This window comes from Tachypleus tridentatus, chromosome 2, assembly GCF_004210375.1.
Source record: "Tachypleus tridentatus isolate NWPU-2018 chromosome 2, ASM421037v1, whole genome shotgun sequence".
NCBI classification, from domain to species: Eukaryota; Metazoa; Arthropoda; class Merostomata; order Xiphosura; family Limulidae; genus Tachypleus; species Tachypleus tridentatus.
The window spans coordinates 135434402-135458954 of NC_134826.1; the positions used below are offsets into that span (position 1 = coordinate 135434402).

General features: G+C 34.9%; 1 protein-coding gene across 10 annotated transcripts in view; it reads left to right on the forward strand.

The window, feature by feature from the left end:
* Positions 1-24553, forward strand: part of LOC143245191 (uncharacterized) — a 129721-nt gene that overhangs the window by 45005 nt on the left and 60163 nt on the right. For 6 of the 10 annotated variants that reach the window (XM_076491236.1, XM_076491239.1, XM_076491237.1 and 3 more), the window contains exon 2: positions 20572-22206. In XM_076491236.1, coding sequence (XP_076347351.1) covers positions 21094-22206 — 1113 coding nt within the window. In that variant the 5' untranslated portion in view covers positions 20572-21093. The remainder of the gene's footprint in view (positions 1-20571; positions 22207-24553) is intronic. The other 4 variants (XM_076491245.1, XM_076491242.1, XM_076491244.1 and 1 more) reach the window with 1 other exon arrangement.

The window sequence follows — 24553 nt, forward strand, 5'->3', positions numbered from 1 at the left end:
AGATATCTGGATTAGACTTCAGCTTGAGAACGATGTGCATCCTATCAGCACTGTCAGTATATACGTCAACATACACATAGTTCAGAATAAAAACTTCTATCCACCTCACCTCAGTCAGGGTCGTACTGTACTGTAATCTATCCACCTCACCTCAGTCAGGGTCGTACTGTACTGTAATCGTGGTAACAATATTTACATTTTCTTATATTCATTTAACTTTACTTTGAGAGAACACAACCAGGAAAGCTCAGAAAAAAAAGGTTCTATTCATCCCACACCTGGTCGAAGGTTGATATTACTTAGTGAGAGTATTCGTACAAAAAAAAAAAAAACAACACGAAAACATTAATTGCACTTGGAACGAAGAAAGTCAAGGGAGAAGCCAGAAGAAGAAAACCAGAAGTCTCTGATGTGTATGTATACTGTCTTCCGGTTGATGTTCATGTATTGAAAAAATTTGGAGTCGCTACTTCACATTTCTTTAAAATCAATACCAAGGAGAAAAAACTCTCTTGGAAAAACAAAATGAGGTGTTTTTTTCACGTTATTTAAAAGTATTCGTCGTTTGACTTTTCCTCACTAGAGTAAGCTAGTTAATATTATATGCCATTTTCAGCGAAGACGGTTAAAGATGAATATAACACAAAGTTCTATTAATCTAGTTGATAACATTATCAATAACACTCTAAAATCAACTGTCAGTTGTCTGTATATTTCAACGAAACATGAGTTAAACTTGGAATAAAATAAGCAGTTATATGCTGAAATGATGCATCAGCAAAAACGTGATATCCGTATTCACTTACAATTCTTTAAAAAAAAAAACGTCCATTTCTGTCCATGTGGTCTGGTGCCACTTCATCATTCTGAAGTGACCCAGACTAGAAATGTGAGCATAACAGTTTTTACTTTCAAGTGCGCGTGACATTTACCATTTGAGATAAGCGTGCGATAAGGATGGAGTTCTGTTCGCTGAGAAATAAATAAACACATTCAGTTCCCATGAAGTCAGTTGCAACACCAGAGTCTTCCTGGGAATTTCTCTGATTCGGGTAACGTTTTTTTAAAATATGTCTAACCCTCTCGTAAGCAACGCTTACTAATCTGCACATATATTTCAACATATTGTAATCTTCTAGATGTATTATCGACCGTATTATGTGCAGATAAAAGTTTCATGTAATATAACGCGTCTACACATGTGAGTTGGGAGTTCCATTAAGATTTCATTGTGTTTTAAAGTTAGATATTGTATTTACATAGATAACTACGAAAATTGAGGTATTTACTAAGTGAGGGTAGAGTTAAAGGTGAATTTTACAGAAGAAAATAAAACTTTGCAGTCAGAAGAACTACTCATACTGATTAATTTTGCAGGTTCACATTTTTTATAAAAAATATATGCTAATAAATGAAACATAGAACTTGGTGCAGAAAGAGCCTTTTCCGAGCGACAATCCGAACGTTTTAGTTTTAGTTTTACGTTTGCCGCTAGGAGAAGTACTGTGACGTAATAGTTGCCAAACAAGCCGCCAACACCAGCGCGTTGAATGTAAATAAACATGGCCAGTGCATATGGAGAAACAGAGGCGGAGTCTGTTTTGACTTTATGTTCTGAACAATGTCGAGTAGCGCCATATTAATTCGAACCTACTCTGAACGAACCTAGAACAGTTACTTTTGGCACAGATCTGACAAGTTCTAGTGATAAGGACAGCTCCACAAGCGAGAGTAGCGGAACTGTGAGTGACACTGAGAGCGCCCCGGCCGGTTGCGAGTCGGTCATACCTCCAGTGGAAGAATGGTAAGCCTAAGTCATGACAACAAATATGGCCTGTATTATTTCACGTGAAATTTTAAGCATTTCGAAACCTATCTGGTGTTTATAAATTATTGGTATCACAGACTGGGTTTTATTGGTTTATACTTTGTCGACTATGATAACTAATACTCGGCTCTTCCACAATCATTGTACCAGGTATTTATGACTCGTAACAAAATGAATTTTAATTGTACGTCATAATTCTGTCTATAAAATCAAACTAGATGTATCAGTCTGAAGAGTTAATTTAATATTTACCATAAATGTATAATTTATATGACATATTCCGTATGTTTGTGCAAGGTGTAGGTGTGGTTTATGCGAGCAGATACCAACCAGGTATATTTAAGTTTAACCTACAATTAAAGACACTGTTTATCCAAAACTATGATCATACTTAGTCACCTCAAGTGCATCAATATTTCCAAAGCCCAATGAGATGTTTGTTTCAGTTGCACATATTTCTTGTTTTCAAGTTTTTCTACCAATCATCAGTATAATTTTGATTTTAAAATATTATTTTGCAAGCTGACTGATATTCTCCACATATTTATGAAATGGTCATGTATGGATTCAAAACAATATCTATAGAATTTCAAAATAGCGAGGAGAGCAGAGTGACTTTTTACTAAGGTTATAAGTTTGTAATTTTGCATTTTCAGGCTATATAGATACTTAGCTTATCCAGATTTGTCAGGTGGATATGGAAAAGACTAGGAAAACTGAATAGAGTCATTTTGTAGCCTGTGTAGTCAGAAAAATTAGGAGTTTGTTCCTTTCGTGATGGCAAGGGATGGCTTCAGAGGGATGGAACTTGTACGCTGCAAGCTGAGATCAGTCCTCAGCTCTACACGAGAAAAGATGGTAAAGACGATTCTGTCTACTTACTGCAGATGGTATTTTTCAGTCTTAACCTGCCTGGCTTGAAACTCACGGAATCCAAAACAGTGGGATCCGACACAAAACATGAGCGTTTAAAGTGATCTTGACAAAGCTTTGCATGATGTGAAGGAGTCCAGTTCTTCCTATTGACCATCTGCATCCACTGTCTCCACCTTGCCGGTTCCTTCTCCTTGCACGGAAACGAAAAGAAGCTTTTGCCCAATGTCGAATTGTTCTTACAACCATAAGCAACGCAGTAAACCATGTTATCATAAAACAAACATAAAGTAGAAATATCAAGACAAAAAATAGTCTCATAAAGTATGTAATCCGAAAAAAGCACCGATAGATTTACATAAAACACCAGCACTGAAAGGAACAAAATGATCGGCGCGCAAAATGGCAACTATTACGTCATAGTTGTAAAACGTCACGGAAACAGCCGAACGACCGAAAGGAACTTGAGTTCGAGGACCCGTATATTTTGTCTCATTTTTTACTCAAAAGCTAAAGTGTTTAAAAATACGGCAACCACACAAGAATTATACCTAACCAAAGTACAGTTTCTAAGGCAATTATTAAATCTGTTGAAAATTCACCTTTAAGCGACAGTAATATACACCATAGAAGAGTAACGTATGGAAATAAGATGGCAGAGAAACCGAAGAAATCTGTATGTATGTCTCATGGGCCGTAACATATGGAAATTTGCCGTAATGGCCAGGTCACGAGTGGATAACAAAACTGACTTTCCGAACATGCTCGTCTTTGCAGCTGTAGGGCGTTATGAAATAACAACCAATCCTACTATTCGTTCTTAAAGGAGTAGCTTAAGAGCTGGCAATTAGTGGTGCTGACTAGATGCCGTCCCTCTTGTCTGTGACTGCTAAACTTGAAGCGGGTATCACAGATAGCCCTCGTGTAGCTATGTGCGAAATAAAAAAAAGAAACAAACAACCAATAAACAATGACTGAACTTTCCACGTGGTTGATGACGACATAATGTACGGTTCTTTACGGTAAAGATGTCGTTGTTCTTTAGGTTTTACTAGTGAATTAAAATTCAGGTGTTGTGCTGTAAGTCATGATCCATGACAAATTCATTGCCACATTCTTGTGGCGACCTCTGTTATCGTTTTATCACAATGATGCAACTGGTTATTCCGTGAGAAATGTGTCTATTGTTTAGTTACAGCGACGGTTTTGTGCCAAAGTTACCATAAATGTTTCGCTTTGTTGTTTTGTAAATTTTTTCTTTTTTAAATTTCTTAACTACTTGTTTTAAACAGCTAACAATGGTGACTGTCAAGTAATATCACATTGTTATTTTTAATTGAGTAAGTTTAACGTAACTAACCTGTGCCACGTGATACCAAAAATGCCCAATATACATTGTGTATTGGCCCGGCATGGCCAGGTGGTTAAGACTTTCGACTCGTAATCTGAGGGTCGAGGGTTCGAACCCCCGTCACACCAAACATGTTCGCCCTTTCAGCCGTCGGGGCGTTATATTGTGACGGTAAATGTTGGTAAAATACTAGCCAAAGAGTCGGCGATTGGTGGTGATGACTAGCTGCCTTCCATCTAGTCTTACACTGCTAAAGATAGCCTTCGTGTATTTTTGCGCGAAATTAAAAAACAAACAAATTGTGTATCTGATTATAAGATGATTTTATCTTAGGAAAGTTGTGTAATTTTCAAATCTTAATCGTGTGCACTTGTTTCGTACGGTCGTTGGCATGGTTAGGTTGCTCGAGTCGCAATCAGTTTCGAATCCATCACCGAACATGCTCATCCTTTCGGAAGTAGGAGGCTTTATAACGCGATAGTCAATTCCGTTGTTTGTTGGAAAAAGTACTCCATAAGTGATGGTATTGACTAATTGCCATCTCTCTAGTTTATTTTTTCTAAATTAGGGATGATTAGCTTAGATAGTCCTGTAGTACCTTTGTGAGAATTTAAAACAATAAACAAACAACAGTTTGCTCGTGCAATGTTGAAATTGCAACAATATATTCTTTTCAGACTTGGATACATGTGTGTAAGATATATGTTTTGTATACAAAATACATTTTTATTTTTTGGTGATCCACATTGATTCTATTAATAATTCTCACCAAACGTACAGTTTTTTGTTGTTGTTTTTTTTTTAATATCGCACAAAGCTTCTCAAGGGCTATTTGTGCTAGCCGTCCCTAATTTTGCAGTGTAAGACTAGAGGAAAGGCAGCTAATCATCACTACCCACCGCTAACTCTTGGGCTACTCTTTTACCAACGAATAGTGGTATTGACCGTCACATTATAACGCCCCCACGGCAGGGAGGGCGAGCATGTTTGGCGCGACGCGGATGCGAACCTGCGACTTTCAGATTACGACTGGAACGCCTTAACACGCTTGGCCATGCAGGGCCTGAATAGGAATGAATTCGTAGCATAAAACTATTAATATAAATTAAAGAATGCCGTGTAACTGTAACGATCCTATTATTTTGTGGAAAATATACTCCCAAATGATGTAATAAACCAATTAACTAGAAGAATTCCGCCATTTTTGTAACACTATTAACAAGATAGACTTAGTCCTAATACCTAAATTAGATTATGATCGAATCTATAACAACAAGTTATTGTGGACAGTAAAATGCTGTTGAAATGACACTTTCTTACAGTCATCTTCCTATTTGGACAGCGGTAAGTCTACTGACTTGTAACGCTAAGATCGGGGGTTCGATTGCCAATGCTGGACACGCTGCTTTGTATGATATCGTAAGAGTAAGAACAAACAACAACGAACGATTATTTCCATGACGTCATGCTCTCGACAGAAAGAACTATAAATCTATGCCGAGTGAAGCCTAATGGTTAGAGTGTGAGTTTAAAGTTACGATGCTAGAATTTCGTTAATCTCCCCTTTTATGACCACAAAGTAAAAAAAGGGGTTCACATTTTGCTACAATGTGTGTGTGTGTGTGTGTGTTATTAGGGTGAGAGGCAAATCATTTTCAGCTGTGAGGGAGCTATATAGTCACGGCCAATCCTACTAGTCATTTATAAGAGAGTAGCCCAAGAGGTTCTCGTTTATCAGTATATCAGAGCTAAATTAGGGTCAGTTAGAGCAGATATCTCTCATGTTGCTGTGTGTGTGTGTGTGTGTGTGTGTGTGTGTGGGTTATATTTTGCCTATAAAATCTGACATTAAAAAAGACGTATTCGTCGTTCTTTGGTTACTGAATAATAACACAGTTAGGAGCCCTCCAAGTGGCACAACAATATGTCAGCATATTTACAACGCTAGAAACCAGGCTTCGAAAACTGTGGTGGGCAGAGCACAGATTATAGCCCTTTGCGTAGCTTTGTGCTTGACTTCACACAACATTGTATTGGGAATTTTTATTCCTTAGTTTTAGCATAAATCTGCATAATGGGCTCTCTGGAGTTTAACGTCATAAGTCTGTAAACTTTCCTCTGACTCACTGAAGGATCTTTGTAAGAATAAACAAGCTATTTCATAGAAGGTACATGATTCGAATATAATATGTTTTGCGTATGTAATTACATTGATATGGGGTAGCACTTCTGATTTATTACTTTTGTGTTATATATTTAATATTAACCAGGAATTGACAATTTGAAAACCTGCAAATAGGAATCGTAAAAAGTAATCAAACATGGCTGTAGATACAATAGATATACTTTATTTCAACTAAATCTTCTATTTTGGCTCCATGTTGTTACCTAGAGTTACATTTGGTGGAGTAAAAATAGGTATTTGTAGATTGAATAAATAATGTTTCCAGCATTTCCAGCTTGTTTACTTTATTTATTTATTTTTTCACTGTCCATATTTGTAGGTTTTTAAATTCTTAGTTTTCTGTTTATCTTATTTGCTTATGTTTTTTATATTGAACTTTGGACAAATGGTTACTTGATATGGTACCTAACTTTTTACTATACTGAACTTTGGACAAAGGGTTACTTGGTGTGAGATCCAACTTTATACTGAACTTTGGACAAAGGGTTACTTGGTGTGATACCTAACTTTATACTGAACTTTGGACAAAGGGTTACTTGGTGTGAGATCCAACTTTATACTGAACTTTGGACAAAAGGTTACTTGGTGTGATACCTAACTTTATACTGAACTTTGGACAAAGGGTTACTTGGTGTGATACCTAACTTTATACTGAACTTTGGACAAAGGGTTACTTGGTGTGATACCTAACTTTATACTGAACTTTGGATAAAGGGTTACTTGGTGTGATACCTAACTTTATACTGAACATTGGACAAAGGGTAACTTGGTATAAAGTTAGGTACCATACCAAGTAACCCTTTGTCCAAAATTCAGTAATGATGATAAACATAGCTAGTAGCTGGCTGATACGGTTCATGATGTTGTATTATAACTACTGATTATTTGATCGCATTAGTTTAAGGTGTAAGAATAGTTTAACAGTGTGAAATAACAAATGTGGTTTCGCTAGATAGTAGGTAGGGATTGTGGGAGTCTCATTAATCCAGCTGCAAGTTGCCATGATCCAGCTGGAAGTTGCCATGGAGATTTGTTTGAGAATGTAATGAGCGTTATAGTTTCAGTGTAACTAAATTCTATAAATACAATGCATAGCAATGGGCAAACGTATACCTAGACTAAGACACAATCCACATTAATCGGGAAAAAATTGCCAGTAAAAATGTAACCTTTTCATATGCAGCATGAACGTCTAAAACATTACTTTAAATAAACCTTTGTGTATTTTAAAGTAATTATTATACGAATATATTTAATAAAGTTTAATATTATGTGTATTGGTTTATTTTACTTCTTCACTTCAAATATAATATAGGGATTGGCTGCCCTAAAAGCATCGATTGTGTGGTGTACAAAGTATTGAATATGTTCATGTTACAGTCATCTAATGTTGATCTTTATATGCAAAAACGGCTCGTTTGGGTTGAGAAAATATTTTACATAGAAGAGCGAACAACGTTTCGACCTTCTTCGCTCTTCTATGTAAAATATTTTCTCAACCCAAACGAGCCGTTTTTGCATATAAATTTCTCAACAAGTGGGTTTCTCGACATCACTGACTAATGTTGATCTGTTGTTTGTTGGTAATTCCCGTTTCTCCTGTGTTTAGGTTTCTAAGGGAACAACAGATAACTGTAAGAAAGCGAACTTAAAGGGGTACTGATAACATCGTTTACACCAGAATTATATCTTTACAACCTTCGTGGTACCTTAGATAATATTCTAGAACAGGTTTGGGTAAAATATATTTAGCTGTTTATGTTGTGGACTGCAAGAGAATAATAATAATTATTATAAACGAGCCGTTTCGAGTTGATTTTCTTTACCTTATAAGGCTAACATGCGTGTTGTTTCGTGCATTTTCACACGTTCAAAACCTTAGCAGTCAATATTAAACGTTTTGAAGTGTTGTTTGAACTGTGTATTTACTGTTTAAGGGGCTTTTTGCCCGAAAGTTCGATAAGGGTTCTGCGATTCCTCACGATCTCTATTATGAATCATATCCTGGATCATGATGAAGAAAACTTGCAAGCATAAAGATTTTCACAAAATTCCAGTATAGGAATATGTGAAGGTTGTATGTCTAAGAAGTTTGCAATCATCTAGTTTTTTCTGCCACTGATGGGCCATACGGAACATAGAATTAACCAACTGAATCTGGAACATTTATCTATCATTATCGGTAAAAGAAGCTTAGTGCATTTCACATAATATAGTGTTATCAGGTTTTAGGACTTTTGATACAGGAAACGCTGTGGCAAATTATGACAGAATACCAAGTAAAGTAAGATTGTAGCACTGTAATCGATCAACTACAAATGTTAGAAAGGTTAAAAACACATGTATGAACCTGAGGGACGCGACACAAGTCAGCGGCAAATGATGATGGTGTGACCATTTTAAGAGCGGTGGAAATATCTTGGTGTTGACCGATTTGTTTTAGAAGTATATGTCTTCTTATTTTAATATTAATTACACTAATAATACTATGAAATTGCGTAGGACTAGTCATCACCCGTTCACCAATGACTCGTTTGGTATATCAAATCTGCTATGAAGCAGAAGATAGCGTTACCTGTGTAAGGATGGCTTGGGTTGTTCATCGAATTGGTATTTCAAATATCTTCTCAACAGGTCATCAGAATTTTACGATACTAAACAGAGTTTCTATTTTTAACGATATTTATGTGGTAACTAAGTCACAAGTTCTATGAATGTCTGTAAATATTACAGACATTTGAAACACTTGTTCTTCTTTCTTCTGTTTCTTTATTTATTACATGGTAATTCACAAACCAAAACACTGGTCTTAACGAATGTCACTGAGGTGACGTAGTTTCAAGCGAACTATCCGCTGTTATTAGTATTATTAAAACTCTAAGTAATTATTGTTTGATTGTTTTGGAATTTCGCGCAAAGCTACACCAGGGCTACCTGCGCTAGTCGTTTCCAATTTAACAGTGTAAGATTAGATCATTAGAGGGAAGGCAGTTAGCCATCACCACTCACCGCCATCTCTCGGGTTACTCTTTTACCAACGGATAGTGGAATTGACCGTCACATTATAACGCCCCCAAGACTGAAAGGGCGAGTATGTTTGGTGTGATGGGGATTCGAATCCGCGACCTTCGGATTACGAGTCGAACGCCTTAACCCACCTGGCCATTTCGGGCCTATAAGTAATTAAAAGGAAATCATAATTCTAGAGTAAACGATGCATTCATTACCTCTTGAAGTTAGCTTTTTTTACAAATATTTGGTGTTTCTTCAAAAAAATATATAAGGTGAAACAGGAATTGTCAGCCTGTAATAGATAGATAATAAATATTTGTATCGGGACTTCATTGTACTTAGAACTTTATTACAAATACAACTTTCCTATCTCTACCTAGACAGTGCATTGATAAAATAAGCAAAAAAGTAAACAAAAACTACATAAAAATGAAGTAAAATTAGGGATGGCAAATATCAATCTTTCAAAAACAATTAAAACAATATAGTAGAGTTGGCAATTACATCATCCATGTGGAATAGAACAGGCAAGAATTAACGTGTTTATCTTTATTTTGTCTATTAACATTTTACTACACTGTGTTTCTGCGCTGTCATGTAGGAATAATGTAAATGTCTACTATCTTGTTTGCACTAGTTTTGTAGGATTAATAATAGCCATCTCTGCATTTGTATAAATTCATTGTGTTGAGCATACAAAAACACCATACATATAAACTGAGAAAATTAATATTGTCGTTAAGCCTAACTGAGGGTATCCGTTAAGGAAGCAAAACGAACAATGTTAGATAATGCTGCTCTTCATCAGTGGTGGACCCGGCATGGCCAGGTCGTTAAGGCATTCGAATCCCTGTCACACCAAACGTGCTCGCCATTTCAGCAGTAGGAGCGTTATAATGTGATGGTCAATCCCACTATTCGTTGGTAAAAGAGTAGCCCGAGAGAAGGCGGTGAGTAGTGATGGCTAACTGCTTTCCCTCTAATTTTACACTGCTAAATTATCTCAACGGATAATTTTAACCTTCCTGAATCCATTTAAAGTCACGTGAGTATTTTCAACCCTAATTATAATTGTTCGAGGTAACAGCGAGAGAAAACAGGCAACCGAACTTTGAATTAAACAGCAAGGCAATAAAAATCAAATAACAATTCACCAAATAAAAATCACTAACATTAAAATCGCCTATTTTATTAAACCTACTTTCTTCCTAACTGCACTATAATATTAAAAAGCTTGATTTTTATAATGTCTTTCACACCTCCTATCCTGCCAACACAAACAGCTGAGATAAATGATCTTTGGCTATGAAAGATAATTAATTTCAGGTGTAAACTGAATAGTTTTTCTTTTACGTACATTTTTTAGTTTCTGGGATGTCGCGACTCAGCCCAAGTTTCAGGTGTCAGAGCGGTGCACAACACCCCTACCCTTCTTTCTTTTATTATTAAATCCCTAATGACATCATTAGATGCTAACTTCACACCTTGTTTTGTAGAAGATAATAACTGACTTAATTTACTGATTTAATACTTGTGTCTATAAATGAACATTCTAAATGCTTCCTAGTGACACAGCGGTAAGCCTGCGGACTCACTTCGCTAAAAACCGGGTTTTGATACCCGTGGTGGGCAGGCAGAGCACACATAGCCCAATGTGTAGCTTTGTGCAGAATTCTAAACAAACACAGTCAAGAGACTATAAAGACAAGAAATGTGCTCTATTTCACTTTGTGTTCCCCTTCTCGGACATGATTTCAGAACAAAATAGCCTTTGTACATTGTTAGGCAGTTACCATACCAAAATGTTACCGTAATCCAGCCAGCCAAACTGTGGGTGAGGGATACTAACACAGCCACACATGTAATCCAGCCAGCCAAACTGTGGGTGAGGGATAATAACACAGCCACACATGTAATCCAGCAAGCCAAACTCTAGGTGAGTGATACTAACACAGCCACACATGTAATCCAGCAAGCCAAACTCTAGGTGAGTGATACTGACACAGCCACACATATATAATGGATTATCAGTTCAAACCAACAATGGATAATTAGTTCAAACCAACATTCTATATAAATGGAGATTCACTGTAATGAGTAAAAGACAATTGTTAGCATCATACCTATAATCTATACTCCCCCACTTGTAGAAAACTAATCTCTCTTTTTTTTACGATTTGCCATTGTCCAGTGTCCTCAAAATCAATATAACTCAGTGACAAGTGGTAAAACAAAATATAAGTAATAAATTCTTAGGTGAAGGCAAAGAAAAATGTATACTAATAGGTTAACTACCCTGTATCAAGTACCGACGAGGCCTTTCGTCAAACACCAGGGTTCTTCAGGCCGACTGCGATATAACACACATAGTAGTGGTTGAGTGCAATTTATATTATCAATTGTTTGAGAATAACTTTATTTCTAATATCAGTCTGCATAAGTTTAGGAGTTATTATAATAATAATTAGCTGAAGTTTATTGGTAAATTAAAAGTAATAAGGCTTATTTATATGTTCTTATCTAAATTGTCCCCCGCTAGTACAGCGGTAAGTCTATGAATTTACAACGTTAAAATTAGGGGTTCAATTCCCTTCGGTGGGCTCAGCAGATAGCCCGATATGGCTTTGCTATAAGAAAACACACACACATCTTAATTAGCTTACATAAGAATGTGTGTTTTTTTATAACAAAGCCACATCGGGCTATCTGCTGAGCCCACCGAGGGGAATCGAACCCCTGATTTCAGCGTTGAAAATCCGTAGACTTACCGCTGTACCAGCGGGGGCAAATTAAGATGACATGCCTTATGTTTGGTTTGTTTTGAATTTCGCGCAAATCTACTCGAGGACTATCTGCGCTAGCCATCCCTAATTTAGCAGTGTAAGACTAGAGAGAAGGCAGCTAGTCATTACCACCTTTTGGGCTACGCTGTTACTAACGAATAATAGGATTATAACATTATAACGCCTCTACGGCTGAAAGGACGAGCATGTTTGGTTTGAGGTGGATTTGAACCCGCGATCTTCGGATTACGAGTCGAGTGCCTTAACCACTTGGCCATGCCGCGCCTGTTTAGGTTGAAATCAAACCCTTTAAGATGAAGAAGTTATTTATCAAGTTTAAAATATTCGACAGTATATATGTTGTTGACAAAGTATGTTAGCAGTGGTCATTTCACACGGAAAGTCTGATAAGGCCTGATAACAACATATACGAAGACGGTTCAGCACTGATTCGACATTTTTTAAGCGGGTGTGGAGAATTTAGTCACCTCGTAACTAGTTGGTGAGTTTTGAGTTCCGAATGTTATGTAACTATATATCATAACAGTTGGTGAGTTTCGAATGTTATGTTTCAAATATCTGGTGCAAGTTTCAACAGAAGCATCGCTAAGCACTTGTACTCTGGGCTTGTGCCCCGAATCCCCAGTTGGTGCCTTGAAAATCACGATCACGCTGAAAATTCCCGTGCCTATGCGTAGCACTTTTAGGCATTCAGAAACACCTCCGAGTCTCAAATGTGGTTTTACATATTTATTGTGCAAATGTTTCTTACTTCAATTTTACTGATATACGACACTATGACTCACGTTTGCTCATTTATATATCTTGCTTTCTATATTTCTCACACAGTGTGCGTGTTCTGCACACTATATTTTCATTAGTGATCTGTGACCACCGAGTTCTTCTACATGTTAGGTATAACTTATGCTGTTTGTTTCGTTAATAAATAAACGTGGGTTGCATGTCAACATTTAACAGCACTATGTATGCAAAAACGGCTCGTTTGGGTTGAGAAAATATTTTACGTAGAAGAGCGAACAACGTTTCGACCTTCTTCGGTCATCGTCAGGTTCACAAAGAAAGAAAGAGGTAACTGACCGGAAGCTGACCACAGGTTTGGAAGGGGTTGTGTAACTGAGTGTCGGAATGTAGAGGGCGGTGTTAGATGTTTGAATATATAATTTTATTTTATTATATTTAATATAGGTATAAAGGCGTTCCTTTATATTGGTTTATTTTGGGTTTAAGTTGTTGTATAAGTAAGGCTTCTTTAATTTTGCGTTTGTTTATGTTTGTTTCTTTATTTAGTATTTGAGTGTTTTCTATGGTTATGTTGTGTTTATTTGACTTGCAGTGTTCGAAAACGTGTGAAGGTGACTTTTTATGTTCTTTGAATCCGATTTCCATTTTTCTACTTGTTTCTCCAATATAGAAGTCGTGGCAGTTATCACATTGTATTTTGTAAATAATGTTGGTGTGGTGTTTGTCAGTGTAGTTTTTGCACAGAATAGACCTCAGTTTTGTGCCTGGTTTTTGAATAAATTTGGTATTAATTGGAATGTCATATTTTGTTACTAGTTTTTGCCAAATGTTGGTTATATTTCTGCTAATGTCGGGAATATATGGTATGCAGCAGTATATGATTTCGTGATTTTTTGATTCGTGAGATATATTTACTTTTGTTGGTTGATTTTGCTTTCTGTCTAGGTGTGTGCGTATAATGTTTTCTACGGTTTGTGGGGGAAACTTATTGATGTTGATGAAGTATTGTTTTATTTTGTCTAATTCATCGTTAATTTTATCTGGTGAGCATAGTTTTATGGCTGTGTTTATTTGGTTTCTTAGTATGTTGAGTTTTTGTTTTGTTTCATGTGCTGAGTCCCAAGGAATGTATAGTCCAGTATGGGTGATTTTTCGGTGGATTTCTGTTTTGAATTGTGTGTCGGTTCTTGTAATTTTGAGGTTAAGAAATGATATTTGATTGCTTTCTTCCTGTTCACATGTGAAGTTAATATTGGGATGTATAGAATTAATGTGATTGAAAAAATTAAGTGTGTGTTCTGTAGATCTGAATCCCGCAACCATGTCATCTACATATCTGTACCAGTATAGTGGTGGATGTAATGCTGTGTTAATTGCTTGTGTTTCAACTTGTGTCATGTTATAAAAATATTGGCTAGAACTTGTGATACTGGGTTGCCCATGCTTAGGCCATTTGTTTGTATATAGCTGTGGTTGTTGAACATGAAGTTTGTCTTTATCGTGGTGAATTCTATGAAGGTTGCTAATTGGTTGCTGGGAACGTCCATAGTTGGGTTAGGGTCTCGGATATAGAGTTCTAAGGCTATCTTGTAGGCTTCAGTGGTTGGAACTTCTGTAAAGAGGGATATAGCATCGAAACTGACCATTAAGGCTTTATGATCAAGTTGATTTAGATTAAACTTGAAATTAAAAGAATCTTTGATGAATGAGCTGGCTGATGTTACATATTTGGAGAATGCCCATGCTATGTATTTACCAAGATTGTAATTAAACGATTCATATGTGGACATTATTGGTCGAAATGGACAATCTGGTTTATGAGGTTTGGGGATGCCGTATATTTGTGGTGTGCGTGAGTCGGTTTTACGTAGGTAGGAATAAAGTGTTTGTGAAATTGTGTTGGTTTTTTCCATTTTTAGTAGTAATTTGTTTAGTTGAGTCTCGTGTGTCTTTGTTGAATTTGTGTGTATTGGTTTAAATTTATTAGTGTCTGATAGGATATTCTTCATTTTTTGGATGTATTCATTCGTGTTCATTATGACTATAGCGTTACCTTTATCTGCTTTTAGAATTTTTATGTTTTTGTCTTGTTTTAGGTTTTTTAATGGAATTAATGTCTCTTTTTATAAGATTGTTTTTTAAGCTTTCTGTTTTGTGAAATTATGTTGATGGTTTTGTGAGAAAATTCGTTTAAGATGTTGTTTTTAGGTGTTTCCTGAAAATATAAATTTTTAATTTTACCTGGGAAGTAAAATTCCCTCTACATTCCGACACTCAGTTACACAACCCCCTCCAAACATGTGGTCAGCTTCCGGTCAGTTACCTCTTTCTTTCTTTGTGAACCTGACGGTGACCGAAGAAGGTCGAAACGTTGTTTCTATGTAAAATATTTTCTCAACCCAAACGAGCCGTTTTTGCATACATATTTCTCTACAAGTGGGTTTTCTCGACATCACTGATTATTTAACAGCACTGTGCTTACTTGGACAACCATTTTCAAACATTGTGTATATTCAAGATATTTTTAGCTCTGTTATAAGCTGACACAAATATATAACTGTAAATGAAAGTCTATCACTAGGGGGGCGTTAAATGTAGCCGGGTCAAAAGAAGTGTTTGGCACATATCTAGAACGTGACGACAGATGGCAAATTTCCAAAGATATTACTGAAATTTTGTAGCGAGCTGTAGTCTGGACTGAACTAGTTTTCCTTTGGAAGCACATGTAAGATTTATCACAGAGATAGAGGTGTATTTACATCAATACTTGTCCACAAACTTCACGACTGAGAAATATAGTATTTTAGGAGTTATTCAGTCTTTTAAAACATATAACAAATCAGGACATGTTAAAACTTTATAATGTGAAGATATATATATAATCCATGTTTAGTCCTTCATACGTTTTTCATATGATTCATTACAATTCAGAATGATATGCATATATCTATGTTTATGATTGTTACTTATTTGAAAATTTCTGATAATAGAGCTTCAAAAATTATAGAATGAAATTTAAAATGTGAGATCACCATTTACAACTGATTAGTGTGTGTCTTTTGTGTTTAACTTCATAGCAGATGAAGAAACGTTTTCCCTGTTGGTCGTAAGTTTAATTTTTGTAACGTACTCTTGGTCATTATAATTAGTTTAAAAGTAAAAAGGCATCTGTAACAATACACTCACACTCTTAGAGTATCCGGGTCTGTCAACTTCTGGTTGCTGCCGTGATGTGTTTTTTTGTTTTTGAATTTCGCGCAAAACTACTCGAGGGCTATTTGCGCTAGCCATCCCTAATTTAGCAGTGTAAGACTAGAGGGAAGGACGCTAGTCATCACCACTCTCCTCCAACCCTTGGGCTACTCTTTTACCAACGAATAGTGGGATTGACCGTCACATAATATTGCCCTCACGACTGAAAGGGCGAGCATGTTTTGTGCGACCAGGATTCGAATCCGCGACGCTTGGATAACAAGTCGAACGCCTTAACACACTTGGCCATGCCAGGCCGACATAATGTGTCTCCATCTATCCTATATAATCTTAGACCATTCTTTTTCTCCTATACCAACATCAAAGGCGACCTCTGCAACATTATCTTGCCATTTTTTCTGGTCATCCAAATGGTATCCTACGTTGTGACTTTTCAAAGTCTTGGGCAATAACAACTAAACAAAGGCAGATTGATAGAAACAGTAGGATCAGAATATTATGGCAGAAATTGTTCAAGTACTACATAAATCAGTTTAAATTCAAATTGTAATAATTTGCTATTATAAGTACCTATTATTTGTGTTAAATAAGTAGCCAGAATGAATGGTGCGATTTTCTGTAATTTATTAAAGCAGCAAATAACAGCCTTGTTAGGCATGCATGTATAATATGTACCTTCTCGCGCTTTTTAGTATATCGATCACGAATAGAGTAATGTCCACAGACTTACAATGCTAAAAACCAAGTTTAGATAACTGAGATTGGCACTGCGAAACGAAAATTGACAGTCGCTGCTTAGAATTAAGTCCAGTTTTTTTGTATAAATTATAATTTACTTCAGAAATGACGTAAAAGTGTTTTTGAAAATCGATTGGGCTTATATATCCATTAAATGACGTTGTGCAATTATACTGATAACAGGTCCAGCAAGGCTGGGTGGTTAAAGCACTCGACTCGTAATACGAGGGTCGCAGGTTGGAACCTGCATTACACCAAACATGCTCGCCATTTCACCCGTGGGGGCGTTATAATGTGACGGTTAATCCTACTATTCGTTGGTAAAAGAGTAGACCAAAAGTTAGCGGTGGGTGATGATGACTATCTGCGTTTCCTATAATCTTATACTGCTAAATTAGGGACGTCAAGCGCAGATAACCCTCGTGTAGCTTTGAGCGATATTCAAAACAAACCAATCCTTTGAAACTTACCCGAAAATCGTTTTAGAAAGCACTAAAGTGCTCGAAAGAGAAAATGAATTACAATCATTTATATAATGTAATGCCTGCCGGATATGATATATTCTTTAAAGATATTAATTTAAACTTTGAATTTCGAGCACAGTTCTGTAACTGCTGACATTTGATATTTATTCTTAGTCCGATTAAATTAAGTTACATAATACATACATAATAAAAAGAGACATAAGTGCAATGTTCTGATTAAGAAACTGCGAAATTCATGTAACCCTACTATGAATACATTAAGCATTCTTGGTAGGTTTAAAACATAAGAGGTATTGTGAAATAAACGTAGGAAGTAAGTTTAGGACGTTTTAGCAGAAAGAACTATTTATAACATTCTCTGTTACTTTTGGACGACACTGCATGATCTCTGGTGTCGTGAAACATTTTACAAACCGAATGATGACTCAAGAACGACAGAAATAGAAATCATTCTAGAAAACTTTAACTTAATAGCTCTTTTAAAGAAACACAATTTTTCAACATATGTATTCAAGTTTATTATCTAGAAACATAAGTAAGAAAACTCCAAAATATTATAAGATGCCCTTAGAATTTGTAGACATATTTCAAAAGTTGCGTTTTTTTAAAAAACCAATTCCGAAAATATATTTTAAAAACATTAAAGTTCTTGAAAGAGAGGAAAAGAAATATTTTGTTTCTCTCCAGGGTTTTAGAAAGTCAAGATGCTGTGTAAATACATGTTAAATTTCTACACTTTTCATAGTTGTGGTTTTCTCTTGAAAATTATTCCAAACATTCACGTAAAAAACACACTGAAATCAAAAGCATCGCTAGGCACTGGCCATCAGGGCTTATGTCTCACTTTTGTTTCGTGTTGCCTAGAATCTTCAGTTGGTGTCTTGGAAAAGTAGAAGAGAAAATCAGAATTAATACATAACACGTCATAATGTTTAAGAACAAGGGACCTAGTGGTCCATATTAGCTGTTTCATATTGTAAACTAAACTACAACTATTAAATAAATTAAAAAAAACAAAAGTTTTAAAGCCAGCCCTTATTATCAATATAGTTATCTCGCTTTCTCCTAAACTCACTTTAATTTACTGCTTGCACAACTTCCAAAAGCAACCCATTCCAAAAGCCAACCACTGTTAGAAAAATAAAATTGTTTTAGCTAAAGATCGTTCCTAACTTGCCAACATTTGTATTTGTGCGCCTAGTCCTACTGTTCATACTGATCATTATGGGGAAAAAAATGATGAACCAACATTATCATTTCCCTTTACAATCTTTTAAACCTCATTCAGATTCACTCTAACTCTTTCTTTTTCAAGGGAAAACAATTTTAGAGATCTTAACCTCTTCTCATATGACAACCAATCACCTTCTTTTAAACCCATTTACAACAGTTAAATGTATTTCCTAGGATAACGAGCCCAAGACTGAACAACATTTTCTAAATGTGGCCTAGCCAATAACCTGTACAATGAAATTATAATTTATTTAGACTCGTATTCAATATTTCTGTAGATACAACTTAAAATCCTATTTGCAACAGCGTCTCAAAATAACTTATCTGCTAAATTCACAACATTATGTACAGGTGGTTGAGAAAAAAATGCGGCCACCCTTGAAACTGTTGTTAATTTGTTATATCGTTTTTTAGATAACATAAAAATATATATAAAAACTTCACGTTTCTAGAATGCAGTCGAAGAGATATGCTCAAATATGATCTTAAATTCTAATTCGAACACTGTTACATTTTGTCATAAAAATGTGTGAACATGCTGTAGTTTCTAAGATCATCTTATTCCAATTGGCCTAGAAAATTATCAAACAAGTTTCTCTGCAGAAATCGAACATAAAAATAACACAAACCAGTTTCACAAGTTAATATTTAGTTGGAATTCTCTTGGGTTTCAGTACTGCGTGTTATCGATGTGACATGATTTCAATGAGTTTATGTAGATATTCCTGATTGATTGACTACCTCATAAAGTTCGTCTGCCAAGTATGGTTTTTGATCTTTCATTAATCAGATTAACTCAGTCCATAAATTTTTCTGCCGGATTAATGTCTGGTGATTGATCTGGCCATTACATAATGTTAATTCTCATATTACTAAGATATCTGGCAATGACTCCACAGTTGCGGAGAAACTTGTTTGATCATTTTGTAGGCTAATAATCTTCACAAACTCATTAAAAACATGAGAAGCAACAATGAAATCAATTCTAACTAGTATGTTGGAACGTGTAAAAACTAATACATGGAATAACTTATTAAAAAATACACATAGCTAAAAATTAACATTCTTTTACATTATATTAAATTGGTTACTATAGAAAGTAAGAAAATATTGTAGAATTATATACACATACATCTAACTGCTTATATAGCTTAAGATATCTATCTGTTCATCATTCATAAATTATTTTTTCTGCTTGTTGGATAATAATTCATTACTTATATTCCACACTATCACAGCTACTTTACAAAGTAAGACAAACATTTGTGAAATCTACCTGAAAATACTGGATGTTTAAATTTCCGATTGCGCGAATAATGATACGCACTTTAATCTTTTTGCTTCTACTTCAGAAATACATCTAAATTTGTTGCCATTGGTTGTATGTATACACACTAATTTTAGATAAGTTTTACATACTTACAAGTGCACAGGGCCATTACCTAAAACAATCTGTAAGAAAAAAGGTATAACAGTTTTAATATTCTCAGTTTTACAATTGTTTGGTTTGTTTTAATTTCGCGCAAAACCACACGTGGGAAGGCAGCTAGTCATCACCACTCACCGCCAGCGCTTGGGCTACTCTGTTACCAACGCCTAGTGGGATTGACTGAACATTATAACGCCCCCACGGCTGAAAGGGCGAGCATAGTAAGTTATATGGGGATTCGAACTCGCAACCTTCGGATTACGAGTCGAGTGCTTTAACCACCTAGCCATGTCGGGCATTTTACAATGGTAACTGACGGGGGCAACCTATATATTTAAATGCATTACATATTTCTTTAAGTACAATGTGTAAATAGTCAATATGGATACTGTTGGCTAAGCATTTTTTTTTACGTTTTTACGTATCATATTATATTGCCATATTTGTATTGTACAAATACATTACCTTATTTAATATAACTTTTAATCTTCTGTTAAATTCGCCTACATCTATCATTACTAATTATTTGCTTTAATGTATATTCTGTATATAAAGTTTTTTATAATATCTACTTTGTATCACACTTGATCTCTGTAATTGTAAAAGTCGAAAGTTAAATAGAAAACTGCCCAAATTTCCTTCCATTCATTCTTATTAACATTTACTAAATTTTATACAGGAAAACCATGTCAAGAGTGAAGACCCTGACAGACATGGGTGATGGCTCTGTAAGTAACCATGCTCCTACGTCACCTGATCCTACTAAGTTGCTAAATAGTCCAATATCTTTAGATTTTGATCCTTTGCGCTTTGAATTCAAGGATGATGATTTTGAAAGCTTTACCACCAATGGAACTGCAGGTGATCAGGGAGAACAGGAGGTTCAAAAAAATTACACAGATCAGTTCGATTTAAAGATCATAATGAACATGATCTGAACACACAGAATACATTAGCTGAAACTCACAATAGGTTACAACTTTCAGCTATTGAGTCCAAAGGGAATTTATTACTTGAAAACAGAGATGAATGTGATTCATCAGGTGATGAACAAAAATTCTTCATCTCTGGATCAGGTTTGGAATATGATCTTGACTTACCAGACTCACATTCAAATGTGACTAAAACTAAACATTTTCAAAAAGAGTCAATAACTAAAACGTATCCTGAAGGCTGGCTTACGGTGCAAAGAACAGAAGATATGATTCAATGTGCAGACTTTGAAAATAAAGATGTTAAGTCACTTATTGAAACTGATACAATCACTAACACTGAACCAGATGATTCTCTGGTCAACACTATCTTAAGAACTACTGCAAAAACCACTAATTGCATGATTGAAGATAATTATTATACACAGGATGCTGAAAAACATTTACTCACACATAATAACATTGATAGTAAAGAATACAGAGTATTAAACTTATATGAAAATTGCCGTAGTGTTGAACAGAACACATCAGTAGGTCTATATAACGAATCATGTCCACATGAACATAAAGTTATGAGATTAACAGAAGACTTAGAATTTGATAAGAATAATTTTAAGCATGCAAGCGACACAAATGACATATCATTGATGAAGGAAACAGAAAACAAGGACTATAATTCATACTTAAATAACAAAACAGATAATCAGCATGATATAACTGAAAGAGAAGTAGAAATTGAAGATGATAAGAACCCAAAAGAAGTAAAATTAGATGACGATGTAACACCAAGTAAAGTAGAGATTGAACATGATGTGATCCCAAAAGATATTGAATTAGATGATAATGTTACACCAAGGACCGAAGAGACTGAACATAATGTGATCCCAAAAGATATTGAATTAGATGATGATGTAACACCAAGGACAGTAGAGATTGAACATGATGTGATCCCAAAAGATATTGAATTAGATGATAATGTTACACCAAGGACCGAAGAGACTGAACATAATGTGATCCCAAAAGTAGAATTAGATGATGATGTTGCACCAAGGACAGTAGAGATTGAACATGATGTGATCCCAAAAGAAGTAGAGATTAAGTATGATGTGGTTCTAAGAGATGCAGTGATAGAAAATGATGTACTCCCAGATAACGGGAAAATAGAATGCAACGTAATATCAGATGAAGCAGAGACCGATTGTGATGAGATGTCAAAATATACAGAGATTATAGAACAAAAGAAACTTTGTTCTGATAACATCCAAGATGAAAAAATTGTAAAACCTAACAACATCCCCAACTTGGTGCATGAAGATAGAGTATCCAAGGAGCATGATGTAGTGCATGGACAGCATGTAAAGTCAGGTTCCCCTGTCTCTGATGTAAGTGTGTTTACATAGAATTCTCCGATGATTGTGTCCCTATAATTTAACATGGATTTTGTTTATTACGTTCTACCCAAATAAATGTTTAGTACATCTATGTTTTAATATAAAATTAACATTTTCTAATACTTTGTGTATTTTTATTAAAATGTTTTTGCCCTGGCAGTTGTTATTGCTGGTGACATTAAATCAATAAATGTTTTCATACCTTTAAGAACGACAGATTTTAAAATATGTTAGAGACATTAGGTACAAAAGGTATTGATCGATTGGCGTTGGTTTAAGGCAGAAAGAAGTCTTAGTTTTTTACTTCTTTTTAAACAGTACCCAAACATAATAACTGTTAAATATGATGGAACTTTGTAGAATGGACAGTAACTGGCTGTTCTGGAGACACGAGTGTAGAGAACGCCGTTTCATCTGAAGATGAAAGGCGGAAGACTTTTAAAACATCGTCCTCTGCACTTGTGTCTTCAGAACAGCCAGTTGCCGTCCATTCTACAAAGTTTCATCACGAATACTCTGCTTGAACAATCTATAAAAAAACCTCCAAAAAAAAACAACTGTGAAATATGTTATATAATTTTATATTGCAAGAATTGTAAATATTTTTAATCACTAGGTTCTTTTTGTTTAGAACATTTCTTTATATAGTTTCAATAGTATTCCAAACTTGATAAATAGGAACCTTTTGTTTCATCACCACAGTGAATTATAGTTTAAAAAATTTAATAATCAGATATGGAATACTATTGTTCATCACTGGTCTAATGTTATTTACTGTCACCATTACTTAACTGTCTTAGCAAAAGAAAAATAGATGACATGTTAGTTTACGTAGTTTCGGCCCTTTTATTACCATTTCTAAAGTTTTGTGTGTTGTGTATTAAATAAACGACATTGCTTGACGTATTAATTTGATGATTTTATATTTTATTAGACTTGTGTATGTGTCTAGATTGTGACTCGAATGTAATTAATCTAATTACTTGTAAGTAATATTTGAGGTGTGTTTCGTTATTTCTTTGCACTAATGTTACGGTTGTTTGACTGTCTTACCATTATTACTTCCCAAGAATAAGTGTTTTCTGATATGCATTTATTAACTCATTTTGCTAAATTTGGGGTCTTGCAGTAGTTTAGATGATTTTTTGTTGTAGAAAGTATATTTTGTACTAGAAATAGTGGATAATATAAAGCATGGGTTGTGTAGTTTCTTGTTTAGTTTTTGTAATCTGAATAATGTGAAGAGATCTGAAAAACATATCCGTGCACACACTACACTGAATGTGGGTATTTAACAAAATGCGACATCTATTAATGTGCTCATAATATTGCTACTTAGTGACTAGCTTATTTTATCAGAATCACAAACATATACATTTGTGTTTACATATGACATGCTACGCTATACACGAGTTTTTATACTTCTGCCTTGTACTCATAAATAGTGCCAGAATTTTCTAATTTTGTCTCTTATATAAGTTATATATACTAGACAAAATTTGCAATCAATAAATACAGAACATGTGTAAAATTGACTGTATTTTCCTCAAACACACGTATCTCCATATCAGTAAAAACTGTTATATTATGTGAACTTTGCATAAAAGCTACAGTTGGACAATCAGTGGGATTTATTAATTATTTAATCACTGAGGTCATTAACTACAACTGGAGGTGGTCAGTAAGTGATATTTATTTAATTTGATTAACCAATTAGCATAGTGTTTTTACAGCCATGATATGTACAAAGAAAAAAAAAAACAATGGAGACAGGTGCTGCCAGCCAGTTAGTTGTTTTTTCTCTCTTCAATAGTTCAAGAATCAATTAAAGTTGTTGGTGGGTGCTTCCAGACACCCCTTTTTCAGTACTTTAAAATTAGTAAAAATAGCAGATAACCTCAGTAACTTTGCCATAAGGGTGAACAAGTTTCATGGAAATGAAATTAAACCTGATACCCTTGAAAGACAAAATCCTTCCCATCCTAGAAGCTGAACAAATTTGGAGTAAAAAAACAAACAAACAAAAGTTGTTTCAAAACAGTTAGTTAGAACATAGGCACTCTGTTATTTAGCTCTTTACTTAATAATATGTAAACATTATTTTGATATATATATATATCAGAATATTGATTTTTGGGGTTGTTGGAATAATTGATAGCAGCAGTAATTGAAAATCCTAATTTCAATTAGTTGATTATTCTTGTGTAAATCAACTTAATCCTAATTTTGATTAATTAGTTAATTTACTTTACACTAATCAGTATAACTGACTGAATCACTAGCTTTACATTTAAGCAATTATTAATTTTCATAAGATGGCTAAACACAATAGAAAAGT